Source organism: Elephas maximus, chromosome 3 (assembly GCF_024166365.1).
Source record: "Elephas maximus indicus isolate mEleMax1 chromosome 3, mEleMax1 primary haplotype, whole genome shotgun sequence".
Classification (NCBI taxonomy): domain Eukaryota; kingdom Metazoa; phylum Chordata; class Mammalia; order Proboscidea; family Elephantidae; genus Elephas; species Elephas maximus.
Genome location: NC_064821.1, coordinates 87,043,550 through 87,058,083, shown reverse-complemented (window position 1 = coordinate 87,058,083; position 14,534 = coordinate 87,043,550). Strand labels below are relative to the sequence as shown.

General features: G+C 45.0%; 1 protein-coding gene across 10 annotated transcripts in view; it reads right to left on the bottom strand.

Moving 5' to 3' along the window:
• The window catches only part of ARMH1 (armadillo like helical domain containing 1), an 89,141-nt gene that overhangs the window by 38,080 nt on the left and 36,527 nt on the right, over nucleotides 1–14,534 (bottom strand). For all 10 annotated transcript variants that reach the window (XM_049879086.1, XM_049879093.1, XM_049879084.1 and 7 more), the window contains one exon: nucleotides 12,519–12,603. In XM_049879086.1, the coding sequence (XP_049735043.1) occupies nucleotides 12,519–12,603 (85 nt within the window). The remainder of the gene's footprint in view (nucleotides 1–12,518; nucleotides 12,604–14,534) is intronic.

Below are 14,534 nucleotides of genomic sequence, written 5' to 3'. Positions count from 1 at the left end.
AGGATGGTATGAAGTTTCTAGAATTCTGAAGTTCCAGCTTCTCCCAGCTCTCTTAGGTCCTGCCAATGTAACCAATATGAACTTTACAAGTATTTAAAGGAAACATGTTTTCAGTAAATTGGTAATTTGGTAAATTTGCTATTCAGCAAATTGGTCATTTGGCCAATTGATTTTGGCAAGCGTGCATTTGGCAAATTAATTTGCATTGAATTGGTCTGCTTCCACTTAAGTCACACATAGTAATTTTTATGTTTCTAAGGAAATATTTGCAAAAAATACTAGTATATATATATGATGTATATCACATATATAAGGAGCCCTGGGTGGCACAGTGGTTAAAGCACTCGTCTGCTAACCAAAAGGCTGTAAATATTCACAGCCTTGGGAACCCTATGGAGCAGTTCTACTTTGTCCTGTAGGATCGTTATGAGGCAGAATTGACTCAATGGCTGTGGGTTTGGTTTAGGTTTTATTACATATATATCATATATATTTAAAACATTCCCACCAAAATTAATTAATTGCTCCATCCAAAAAACTTTCTATAGCTTTGAAATTTCTCTAAGGAGGGAGACCAGTTAGAGACGGCTTCTGCAGCTTTAAACTGCTAGTCATGATTAAGTCCCTGCCTGCCACTAATTCCTGGAATAGCGATCCTCCTTGGGAGGAAATTGCCATTTTTCACTTCAAAGCAATTATAAATGGAGATAAATTCCAGGCAGGACGGCTTTGGAGAAGTCCTCCTTTAATTCTGATTTTGGGTCTTTTAGGTTAAATGGATGATCATTAAAAGAAATTCTAGCCATCCGTTATGGATTGAATTCTGTCCCCCCCAAAAATGTGTGTCAACTTGGCTAGTCTATGATTCCCAGTATTGTGTGACTGTCCACCATTTTGTCAGCTGATGTGATTTTCCTATGTATTGTAAATCCTACCTCTAAGATGTTAATAAGGTGGAATTATTGGCAGTTATATTAATGAGGCAGGACTCAATCTATAAGATTAGGTTGTGTTTTAAGTCAATCTCTTTTGAAACGTAAAAGGGAGAGGTGAGCAGAGAGACTTGGGGTCATGGATTGGATTATGTCTTCCTCCGGAGCCAGTGCCCTGAATTTGGACTTCTAGCCTACTGAACTGTGAAAGAATAAACTTCTCTTTTTTAAAGCCATCCACTTGTGGTATTTCTGTTACAGCAGCACTAGATGACTAAAACAGAATTTGGTACCACGAGTGGGGTGCTGATCTAACAGATAACTAAAATCTGGACGTGGTCTTGAAACTGTGAATGGATAGAGAATCAGCAGCAACAGAGAATCAGCAGCAGCAGAACCAGGAGACCAGCACCAGACAGCGCTGGAGCTGACTCACAAAGTGAAAGAGCTGGGTGCTTGTGTGCAGGAGGCGTCCTGGTGGAGGGGGGTGCCTCTGGGCACTTACTGGTGGAGCTAGGCTTGCCAACCCACACACAGAGCAAGAAGGCTGAGTGCCTGTGCACGGGAGGCTTTCTCATGGGGTGGGGTGCCTCCAAGGCACTTATCGGTGGAGCTACAGAGCTTTGGAACACTTGCCCCAGCAGGGCAGATGTGGGTGGGCATGAGGCGAAGAGGCTAAGAAACCAGGAAGCAGAAACAAAAGGGACAAAGAACACATGAAGCTGAGCTGCCTCAATCTCAAAAGGTATGGCCATGACCTCAGGGGTTTCAAAGGGTGGTACCATGGCCTCTGGTGTTTCTGAAGGTGGGGTTGCCACTCAGATGGACTAGGAGAATGGTGCGCCTAAATACAACCAGAATGCTCCTTAGAAGCAAGGATGGCGAGACTGCGTCTTACATACTCTGGACATGTTGTCAGGAGGGATCAGTCCCTGGAGAAGGACATCATGCTTGGTAAAGTACAGGGTCAGCAGAAAAGAGGAAGGCCCTCAACGAGATGGATTGACACAGTGGCTGCAACAATGGGCTCAAGCATAATAATGATTGGAAGGATGGCACAGGACCAGGCAGTACACAGGGTCACTATGAGTCGGAACCCACTCGACGGCACCTAAAAAAACAACAAAGGTGAGGGAGCAGAGTTGTTATCCCAGAGGGCCTAGAAGGCAGAGCTGAAGCCCAGAGGCAAGGGGCCTCAGAATCTGGAGAGTGTGGCCAATAACTAGAGTCTGGAGGGCAGGGCTGTTGTGTAAACTGTCTCAGAGAACAGAGAATTATTTTCAAAGCCTTGACAGCTAATGTAATGTGTTCTGCTGACTTGCTTGCCTGTTATGCCTTCTTTCCCTCCAGTTTCTCCCATTTGTAAAGGAAATGTCTAGCTTGTGCCTGTTCTGCCACAGGAAGCAGATAACTTGTATTCTAGATTTCACAGATGAAGAGGAATTTTTGGATTTTGGACTTTTAAGACTTTTGCTGATATGATGGGATGAATATGTTTTGGATGTTGCAAGAATGTGGTTTTTTGGGGGCCAAAGGGTGGAATGTCATGGATTGAATTATGTCCCTCCCCCAAAAATGTGTCTATCAATTTGGGTGGGCCATGATTCCCAGTATTGTGTGATTGTCCTCCATTTTGTGATTGTAATTTTATGTTAAGAAGGATTAGGGTGGGATTGTAACACCCTTACTATGATCCAATATAAAGGGAGGTTCCCTAGGGTGTGGTCTGCACCACCTTTTATCTCTCAAGAGATCAAAGGAAGGGGAAGCAAGCAGAGAGTTGGGGACCTCATACCACCAAGAAAGCAGAGCCAGGAGCAGCACGCTCCTTTGGCCTGAGGTTCCTGCACTGAGATGCTCCCAGTCCAAGTGAAGACTGATGACAAGGATCTTCCTTCAGATCCAACAGAGAGAAAGCCTTCGCCTGGAGCCGGCGCCCTGAATTCAGACTTCTAACCTACTGGACTGTGAGAGAAAAAACTTCTCTTTGTTAAAGCTATCCACTTGTGGTATTTCTGTTATACCAGCAGTAGATGACCAAGACACTTGAGAACCACCTACCACCAAGAAAGCAACACCAGGAGCAGAGTGCATCCTTTGGACCTGAGGTTTCTGCAGAGAAGTTCCTAGACCAAGGGAAGAATTGATGACAAGGACCTTCCTCCAATGCCCACAGAAACAGAAAGGCTTCCCCTGGAGCTGGTACCCTGAATTTGGACTTCTAGCCTCCTAAACCGTGAGAGAATAAATTTTCTCTGTCTTAAACCATCCGTACCTGTGATATTTGTTATAGCAGCACTAGATAACTAAGACACTATCTAAGACACAAATATTGGTCTCTTCTCGTCCGGAACAAAGGAGAATGAAGAAAACCAAATACTCAAGTTACCAGTTAGTCCAAAGGATTAATGGACCTCAGGAACCACAGCCTACATGACCCTGAGGCCAGATGAGCTAGATGGTGCCCGGCTACCACTACCGACCACTCTGACTGGTATCACAACAGAGGTTACCTGGACAGAGGGGGAGAAAAATGTAGAACAAAAAGCAAATTCACAAAAAAGACCAGACTTACTGGTCTGACAGAGACTGGAGGAACCCCTGAGACTATGGCCCTAAGATACCCTTCAAACCTGGAACTGAAGCCATTCCTAGAGACTACCTTCTAGCCAAATGATAGACAGACTCCTAAAATAAACAATAACACCCTAGAGGAATGTGTTCCTTATAATGATTAATTACGTGATATCAAAAGGACAACATTTGCCCAAAAGCAAAGATGAAAAGGTAAGAAGGGGTAGAAAACCAGCACAAAAGGGAATAGGGAACCCAGGGAAGAAATGGGGAGAGTGCTGACACATTGTGGGGAATGCGACCAATGTCATGGAACGCTTTATGTACAAATTATCGAATGGGAAACTAATTAGCTCTGTAAACTTTCACCTAAAGCACAATAAAAAATTGATTAAAAAAAAAATTTTAAAATCTTAATTCCATGAGAGAAACCTAAGAAATTAGTGGGCACAGGAGTCACTATCCTTTCCCTGGTTATTTCTGATTGAAAAGGAAGAATACAATAAGGATGGACAATAATGGGGTCTCCTGCAGAAGTGACTAGAAAGCCATACTTGGTACATAGGTTTCTTTTCCCACTGTTCTTTTAAGAAACCAGGAAGGGCAGGATGCTTCCCCACAGCATTTAACACAACGCACTTTGACCTGCCCCTCCTCTGATGGCACCTGCACAGATGTGAGGGAGAGATATAATTTTATTAAACCATGTTACGGCAGACAAACATATTTCAGGAAACCATATTAAAGTATTGAGGAGAAAGGGAAGAAAACCGAAGAGAGGGAAGCCTGTCCCAACTGAACGACATAGAGATACTACCCCATTCATCCCCCAGGTCCCACACACCCCACTCAGTGATTTGAAAACTTGGCCACAAAATTATTTGACCCTCCTCCTACTGAGATAAGGGGTCTATGGGCTTCCCCTGAATTTGAGCAGGAGGTGATGCTATGTGACTTAGGCTAGGTCAAAAAAGGCTGAGGTGCCTCTGTCTGGAATGTCTTGGAAAGCTCACTGTTGGCTGCTCCCTCTTGGAACCCAGCCATCAAGCTGAGAGAAGCCTGAGCTACATGGAGAGACTGCGTGTAGGTGCTCCAGTCAACAGTTCTAGATGAGCCCTACCTTCAAGCCCCTAAATGATTCCTGCCCCTTTGCATTACTCAAAGCTGGGACTAGGGTGAGGCGAGTGAGGTACTTGCCTCAGGTATAAAATTCAAGGGGGAGGTCAAGGTAATATTTTAATGCTAAATTAAAAGAAAAATAAAAATATAAAAAATTAATGATGAATAATGTATCAAAATTTTTAAATAAAGGCAGGATCAGTAAGAGTGCCATGTGTTGCTATATCAGAGCCTCAGGCAAAAGGAAAGATCAGAAATACTTACCCTCTTTAGCCTTGCTACAGTCCCAGCTGTGGCCCCCAGCTATCTTCCCAGATGAGGCCTCAGACATTGGGAAGCAAAGATAACCCAACTTTACTGTGCCCTGTTCAAATTCCTGACCAACATAATTTGTGAGCATAATAAAATAGTGGTAGTTTTATGGATGTCTGTCAGTGTGTCATACTGTGTTGGCTGTGTGTTACTATGATGCTGAAAGCTATGCCACTGGTATTTCAAATACCAGCAGGGTCACCCATGGTGGACAGGTTTCAATGAATCTCCCAGACAGGCTAGGAAGGAAGACCTGGTAATCTACTTCCAAAAATTAGCCACTGAAAACCCTATGGATCACAATGGAACATTGTATGATACAGTGCTGGAAAATGAGTCCTCTAGGTTGGAAGGCACTCAAAATATATGATGGCTACAACAATAGACTTGAGCATACCAACGATCATGAAGATGGTACAGGGCCAGGCAACATTTAGTTCCACTGTACATGGGGTCATCATGACTTGATGGCAACTAACAACAACAACACTAAACTTGGGGTGGTTTGTTATAAGCAGTACATAACCAGGCACACTCACTCTCTGCTCTAGAGGCCTTACTCCTCCTACCTTCTTCCAAGAACCTTCTCTTTTTCTTCCTTTTCCATACCCTCTTGTCTCTCAGAACTCTCAGGAAATAAAAGGTCACTTAAGACACACAGAGAAACTCTGCTGGTGTAGTAGTTAAGTGCTACGGCTGCTAACCTAAAGGTTGGCAGTTCGAATCTACCAGGCCCTCCTTGGAAACTCTATGGGGCAGTTCTACTCTGTCCTATAGGGTCGCTACGAGCCAGAATCGACTCGACGGCAATAGGTTTGGTTTTTTTGGTTTAAGACACACAGCCTCCACTTAACCATTAAGACTAACGTTGGATATCTGGGCTGAAAAAATTACTCATTTCAAATTCTATTCCCAGTATGATGATTGTCAGGACAACCTAGGGCATTTACAATTTATACATTCTAATTCATTATCCATCCATTCAATAAATATTTAAGGGTCTGTATTTGCCAGTACTGTTTACAATGGTAAACAAAAAAAGATAAGATCTCAGCTCTTTTGGAGCTAACTTTCTAGTAGGGGACAGACAATAAACAAGTAAGCAAATAAATAAGGTCATTTCCAAAGGATGAGTTCTATGATGTTATATGATGGCGAGAGACTAGGGTGGGTAGCAGGAGGGATGGTCAGGGAATTCCTCTCACAGAGGGGACATCTGAGCTGACTTGAAGCCTAGAAGGTGTCCATCTGGGGAAGGAGTCTTCCAGATTTTGCAGGCCCTGGTGGGTGTTTGGATTTCAGTCTAGGTGCAATAGGAAGCTGAGAAGTGACATCTAATTTAGATTTTTATAATGATCATTCTGGCTGCAGTGGAAGAACGGATTAGAGGTGGACCAGAAAGATAAAGTAGAAGATAGAATGGTGGTTCAGACCAGAGAAATCACAGTGGAGACAGAGAAGACAAGTGGAGATATAGCCTAGATACCTGGTAAGGATAGGATGGGGTAGGAAGTGAGAGAAAGAAGGTAATCTGGTACTAGCCTTATATTTTTTATTTGAGTGACTGGGTTGGTGGTGGTACTTTTTACCGAGATAGGGAACACGGAAGGAAGAACAGGTTTTGGGAAGAAAATCAGGAGTTCTGGTTTGGCCATGATAAGTTGAAATGTCCACTAGATATCCACATAGAGATTTCAGGGGAGAGGTCAGGGCAGAGACACAGATTTGGTATCTGTATATATAATACACACACATAATGGCACTTAAACCCCTGGAACTGGACAAAATCACTTAGGAAGAAAGTATAAAGAGATAAGGAGTAGGCTTGGACTGAACCCAACAGTTTGGTAGAGCAATAGGAAAAACCAGCAAAGGAGACTGTGGGAAACTCAGCAGGCAGGAGGAAAACTGGGAGAAAGTGGGAGAAGTCAGGAGAGGAGATGGAGGGAGTGGTCAGCTGGGTCAAAAGCAGCTGAGAGGTCAAGTATGATGAAAATGGAAAAATGAATAGCTGGAAGGGATCTTGGGGTCAAGATGGGGATTTACCTTTTTTTTTTTTTTTTAATATGCCTTTTAAATGTCCTTTAATTTATAGATTTCCAAGGCTCTTTTTTAAGATGGGAGACACAGAGTATACTTTTATGTCAGTGGAGATGATCCACCAGAGAAAGAGGGAGCGGATAACTACAGGAGAGAGCCTCTGAGGGGAGGTGAGTCAGAGCATAAGTAGAAGAGGTGGCCTGTGATAGGAGCAGTTGTAATGGGAAGGAAAACAGAGAACGTGGGTAATGGGTCAGGCAGGTTGGCAGATTTTGGGAAGATGCAATTCTCAGTGAAGGAGGAGGTGAGGCATCAGCGAGCTCCGCCACCACTGACACCCACAGCAAGGTAAACAATGAGCAGGCACTCTAAGCCTCTCCGCCCCCTGTTTTCACCAGACTTCCCTGAGAACTCCACTTTCCCTGTAGCCTTGCGGGGGAGGGGGGAGTCAATATCATCTCCACCCCCACCTGCAGCATAGGAGGCAGAGTGACCATCCTCCTTACACCATCCTTCCAAACCATTTTTGTCCTTCCTAATGCAAACAAACACAAACAAAACCCTAGTACCTGGCATAGGTTCTTGGCACACCACAGATGTCCAATAAATTTTTTTTTTTTTTTAAAGAAACCCTGCCCTTTGGCCTTCTGAAGGTCAGTCCATTTAACTATGTTGCCACTAACTCTGCTCATTACTGTCATCCACTGACTCTTCTTGGTCACAGGCTTCCTCCGTACCCCAACTGTTGCTGTCATCCCGGGGTACTTCACCTTGGTTTTGCAATTTGGTATCCTCAAAAGCAGAGACCTTCATCTCTGGTCCTCTCTAGTCACTCATGCTAGGGCCGCATCTAAGTCCTGTCAGACCTTCCCTCCCCTGCATCTGGATACTTTCAGTGGAAACTGAATACTGTATTCTTGCTCTCTTAACTTCAACTTCATTGAGCATGTGAAATAGTTCCCCCTTGTGGACAATCATAGCATATGCATTCTCTATATATTTGAATTATATGAAGACTATTTTGAAGGAAGGCGCTCTGGTGGTACAGTGGTTAAGTGGCTGCTAATCAAAAGGAGGGAAGTTCAAATCTACCAGCTGCTCCTTGGAAACCTTAGGGGACAGTTCTACTCTGTCCTATAGGGTTGTTATGAGTCAGAATCGACTCGATGGTAACGGGTTTTGATAAAAGAGGAGCCCTGGTGGTGCACTGGTTAAGTGCTCAGCTGCTAACCTAAAGGTTGGCGGCTCATACCCACCAGCTGCTCCACAGGAGAAAGATGTGGCAGTCTGCTTCCATAAAGATTACAGCCTTGGAAACCCTATGGGGCAGTTCTACTCTGTCCTATAGGGTCACTATCAGTTGGAATCGACTCGACAGCAATGGGGTTTTTTGGTTGGTAAAAGAAGAATAAGACATTCATTTAACACACTTCTTGAGCACCTGTTAGGAGCCTGGCATATCTGAAATTATTTTGAGGTGCAGAGTTTCACTGTTATCACAGGTACAGACATCAAACCAAAAAGATGGTGACAAGCTTTGTGCTCCCTCTGCCTGTGCCAATGTTAGTTGTTATTTAATAAATGCAGAGTGACTCTAAATTGGGTCTGATAATGGAAGACGCTGAGGGCCATGGCATTCCAGCTCTGGAGGGGTTCATTACTGTAACTGAAGCTAAACCATTTTTTCATTAATTTATTCAACAAATTTCTACTGACCACCTATTATGGTCCAGGCACTGAGCTGGAAAAAGAGAAATTAGATTCAGTCGCTGCCCTGGCATTGGTCTGAGGTCTGCAGGAGAAAGCCATATAGGCAAGTAATCACTAGTACAGCGTGTATCTGCAGTAGTCATTCACTCACTAATTTGTTCAACAAACATGTAACGAGGACCCAATATATGTTAGGGACTGTGCTTAGGATATAAGGATAAAAACCATGGCAGCTGCACTGAAACCGCACACCGCCCGCATAAAGGGCAGGTACCATTTTACAGATGACTGCTTCACTGGAAGGAGATATTGGGGTGGGGTGGGTGGGGTGACGGGCAGAGTGGCAAAGGAGAGAGGGCAGACTTTGGGGGAGTTGGAGGCAGAGTCAGGAAGGCTTTAGAGAAGATACGCTTAAGCTGAGAATCGATGGGTGAGTAGGAATGCCACATTTGCCAAGCAGGGGTGGGGTGGGGGACAGAGGTCTCTGTGTTCCCAATTTACTCTCCTCTGGGTGGTTAGGTTAAGCTCCCTAACATGCTTCCTCTGCCAGGCTGCCCCCTTGCTCCAATGCCAGCAACAAACTCCCTGCCGCTGGGTCTGACCTTTACCCAGGCCCCTCCACACTCCATCCCTTCACTGGCAACTCCTCCCCAGCTGGGCTACTCTGCTCCAGCTGGTAATCAATAGTAATTTCAACATAGCCTTACGTTCAACAAACAAGGCCTAAGTTCCTGCAAGGGTCAAACAAATACAGAACTGATACTGTTGCTGAAGGAATAATAAGGCACACATTCCATTTTCAACACTGCCTCTTAAATTGGAACCAAGCTCCAGACCTTTGTTGACCTTCCCCAGGATCTCACTTGCATACCTCAACTTTAGACCTGCCTGCTCCTTCTCCCCCTCCCAGGCTTCCTGGAGCTGGGGCTCAGCCTGTCACCCTGGACACAGGAGTCCCTATGCTCACTGATGCCGAGACCGTCCTTGCTTAATGGGCCTCCCTGTCCTGGCCTCTTTGGCCCTGCCCATTCCCTCTTCCATAAGCTGTCTCCTTCTCCTCACCCAGGCAGTTCCCATCCTGTCCATCCTCCTCAGGTCCTCCTGTGGCCAGCTGGCCCAGCACATTCTTATTTTGTTTTCTAACAAATGGAACGGCCTTCCAACTGGCCTCCAGCCTCAAGTCTCCCTGTGGCTCTTGCCCACCTGGGCATACCACCACCCAGGCAATCTTCCTGAGGCATTACTTTCCCTCTGCCACTCACCTTCACAGTTCATGATCCAATGGCTCCATGCTGCCTACTGAGACAGTGCCACCTACTTTATTGGCATTCAAGGCGCTCCTCAATTTGGTCCTAGCTGACTTTTCTAGGGTTTCTTACTCAAACTCCCATCAAATGGTCTACCTGTCATTCCCCAGACACATCCTGTACTTCTCTATGTCTATACCTTTGTTTATACCATTTCCCTTTCCAGAATGGCCTCCTCTGCTCCTTTTTCTGCCTTCCAAAATTCTTTCTGTTCTCCAAGGCTACCTTCTTGGTGAACCCCTCCTTGTTCCCTCCTGTTAAAATAGTATTTCCCTTCTCTCAACTCACATAGGGAAAGGGAAGGAAATAACATCCTTTAATACCTGCCAGGTGCTACATGTTAAAACATCTGCTTAGTCAGATAGATCCAGTTTGAATCCAGTTAGCTGTATAACCTTGGGAAGGGTACTACAGTGGGTTGAATGATGGCCTCCCACAAAGGTATGTACATGTTTTAAAACCTATGAATGTAATCTTATTTGGAAAAAAGTATCTTTGCAGATGTAGCTAAATTAAAGATCTCAAGATAAGATCATCCTGGATTATCCAAGCAGGCCCTAAATCCAATGACAAGTGTCCTTATAAAAGACATACAGAGTAGAGACACAGCGAGCAGAGGACAGGCCATGTGAAGACTGAGGCAGGGACTGCAGTTATGCAGCCACAAGCCAAGTGCAGTGCAATGAATTACTTAACATGACCCTCCTAGCCAAAGTCTTTGTGACTCACATACAATGACTGAGTGGGACTATGCAAATAAGGTGGATGGAAACCTAATGAAGGGATTGGTCAGTTTTGCCATCCTGCTAGACTTAGAATGAGCCATTCTAGAGGTGGGAAGAGAGAATCTCACCACCACTAGCAAAGAGGAGCCAGGAGTAGAGTGCATCCTTTGCACCTGGGATCTCTGAGCTGAGAAACTCCTGGAACTAGGAGACTGAGAGAGAGAGCTGTAACACCAAAGATGGCAGAGAATGGGCAGCAGCAGAGGCAGGAGACGGGCAAAAGACCAGCAGGAGATGGCGTGGTGGGCTTCCTGGCCCATGGAGTGAGAAGGCTAAGTGCCTTCAGGCAGGAGCCTTGCTGGCAGAGTAGGGTGCCTCTGGGCACTTGGTGGAGATAGGTTTGCCAGCTGGAGGTTTACTGGCAGAGTAGGGTGCCTCTGGGCACTAATCAGCAGAGCTCAAAGTGCTCTGTAAGACTCATGGGGCAGAGGCCGGGCTTAGGGGCTGAGGGCCAGAGAGAGACCCGCTTGCAGGCATGGCTGAGAAGAGGATGTCCTGATCAAAGAACTGTATCCAGAGTGTTCCTGAACCTGAACTGTAACCTGTTACTTGTTTAATAAACCCCATAACTTCTGAGTATGGTCTGTGAGTTCTGTGTGGCAACTGCAACGAATTATTGAACTGAGAAGAGAGGTAGTGTGGAGGGTGGGACAGTTGGTGTCACAATTGGTATAGATAGTACAGAGAGGAGGCATGTCTGACCTCAGCCTCACAGGAATCAGTCTTGGGCTGTTGATCCTGATTCTCCTTCCTTCTTGTGAAGTTAGAGGAGGTCGGATGCCCTGCCATACCATTTTTGCACCAAGGAAGGCCTGGAACTACCAGAGGCCAGATGAAACAAGGATAATTCTCCCCTAGAGCCTTTGGAGGAAGTGTGGCCCTACTGACACCTTGATTTCAGACTTCTGGCCTCCCAAACTGTGAGAGAATAGATTTCTGTTGTTTCAAGCCACCAAGTTTATGATAATTTCTTACAACAACCCTAGAAACTAACATAGTACTTACTCTCTTCGTGCGTCAATGTTTTGCCTCAAAAAACATAAAAACACCTACCTCCACCATTCATTCATTGGAACATTGAAATGCCTAATAAGTGCCGGGCTCTGTACTCTTGTGGTTATTCTGAGAATTAAATGAAATGATGCACAGAAAGGGGCTGGCACAAGGAGGCACTCAACAAATGAAAACTTATTAATACTACTGTTATTCAATTCAGTTTCTTAGAAGAATAAATTCCTTGGGGTGTTTCTGTTTAAAGGGGAAACACCACCTAAGACAGAGAACTGTCGCCAGCTCTGGACCCAGGCAGACTAACAACTGTTAAAGCACTATATGGCTGATTTGAAGCACATAACATGACTATAATTTCTCAATAATTCACCAGTCAATACTGAACCGGTATCTTTGATATGACGAGGCTATCAAGGGCACTCAACAACAAGGCTCTTTGTGACCAAGAGAAAACTTCTAAGAGCTAATCTTCTTAGGAATCCCTGGGTGATACAAATCGTTAAAATGCTCAGCTGCTAATCAAAAGGCTGGATGTTCGAGTCTACCCAGAGGCACCTTGGAAGAAAGGCCTGGTGATCTACTTCTGAAAAATCAGCCATTGAAAACCCTATGGAGCACAGTTCTACTCTGATACAAGTAGGGTTGCCATGAGTCAGAACTGACTCAATGGCAACTAGTTCTCACTGCCACCTTCCATGATCTGGAGCAGACCCTTCTGCCTCCCTTACCTTCATACTGGACTTCCAGGTGCATCGTGCGCAGCACCTTCAGCACGCAGTCCACAATGCTGGGGTGTGTGGTTCCAATGATCGACTGACAAGACAGACAACAGGACAAGGTGGTTACTCTTCTGATCTTGTCTACCTGGAAGAACTGAAAAGCAGACTTCCAAACAGCTGGGTGCCTTGGGTGAGTGGAGGAAAGGAAGGGCAGTGATGGGTCACTGGGTCTAGGTCCCCCACAGTAAAGGTACCTTTCTTCGAGAGTGCAGCAGAGATGGGCATCTGAGAATCTGCTGAGGTTGCTACTGAACCCTCTATCTTGGGAAGCATTAAGCTGAGGCTTGCTGGCTGAACTAGGAAACTATTTGCTGCTACAAGTGCAGCAACAAGGACTGCTACCTTGGCTGGGGGAGGGTGGGCACAGGGCAGGGAGAGTAGAACTCATCATGTGACCTTTCTGAACTCTTCTAACTCTGTTGTTGCTGCTGTGTGCCATCAAGTTGATTATGACTCATCAATGACCCTACAGGACAGGGTCAAACTGCTCCACAGGGTTTCCTAGGCTGTAATCTTTATGGGAGCACATCACCAGGTCTTTTCTTCCATGTAGCCGCTGGACTACTGCTTTTGGTTAGCAGCTAACCACTTAACCATTGTGCCATCAGGCTCCTTCCTCTAACACTAAGATCCTAAAAACTTCTGTTCCTCAGGAACCTCACCCAATCAGTCAACCCCTCTTTCCTGTCTCTTCAATCTTTATCCGTGCACTGCTTCCCTTCCTTTAGCATTTAAACATCCTCAAGCTTGCCCATATTTAGTGAAATTGTCCTCCTCCTCCTCTGTCTTCCCTGCTTGCTACTGCTCTTTTTCCTCCCTTTACACCTAAACTTCCCAAGAGAAGTCACTTCTTCATCCCCCATTCATTCTTTGACAGGCTGCTGCAATTTAATTCCTCTTGCCACAGGACATCGTCCTCTAATTCACCAAAACTTTTCCTGCTGGGGCCATCTTTCCATTCTACCTTTACTTAATCTCTTTGTTGTATTTGACCCAGCTGATCACGTCCCTCTTACGGAAACTCTTTTCCCTTTTCACATCCCACTCTCTCCTGTTTCCTTCTATCGCTTTTACTGCTCTTTTTTCAAAGAGGCACAGGGTTATGCTGAAAGAATAAAGGTTTTGGAGTTAGACTTGGATTTTAATGCCCACTTAGTAAATACCCTTTACTCAGTATGTGGGCTTTAGATAAGTCACTAAACATCTCCCTGAAGCTTAGTTCCATTATCTTTAAAATGAAGATAGTACTATTGCCTCCCTCAGCTGTTGTGAAGACTAAAAGGCATAATATAAGTAAGCCCCTAGCTCGGTGCCTGGCATGTAAAAAAAGGAGGCACTTAATAAATGGACACTGTGGAAATGATGATAATAGTATCTGTTTTGCGGGATCTTCTTCCTCAGCCTGTCTCCTAAACATTGGGGTGCTCCTTGGTTCTACCTGTGCCTGCCTTCACTTCTTACTTGGCACATTCTACCTGGGAGATCTTCTGTGGCTTCAGTTATCACCTCTCTGCTCGTGAAATTCAAACTGACATCTTCCTCTTGGGCATCTCTCTGGAACTTCTGGCCTTTATTTTCTACTACCCAATGGGCAGCTCTGGTATATGTCCTGAGTAGTAATTCCTACATCCAGCTAGGAGCAAGAATCATTTGGGGGAGTTTAAAATAGATAAAGAAAAGCATTACTAAGGCTCACCTCAGAGCGGTCAGTTCTCTGGGACAAAGGCTCAAGATTTAGTATTTTTTGAATCAATGACCCAACTTTCTCCTCTATAGGCAGCTTGGTCTGCTCCTCAGAAGGGCATCTGGGAACCACTGAGGCCCCTCAAATTTATTGAGTCAAAACCTAACTCTTCCCAAATAAAATCAGTTCCTTCTCTTTATTCCTGCTCTCTCCTGATGGTGGCACAACCCACCCAGGTTTCTAAGTCACTTTTGACTCCTTTCCTTTTACTACTCTGACTT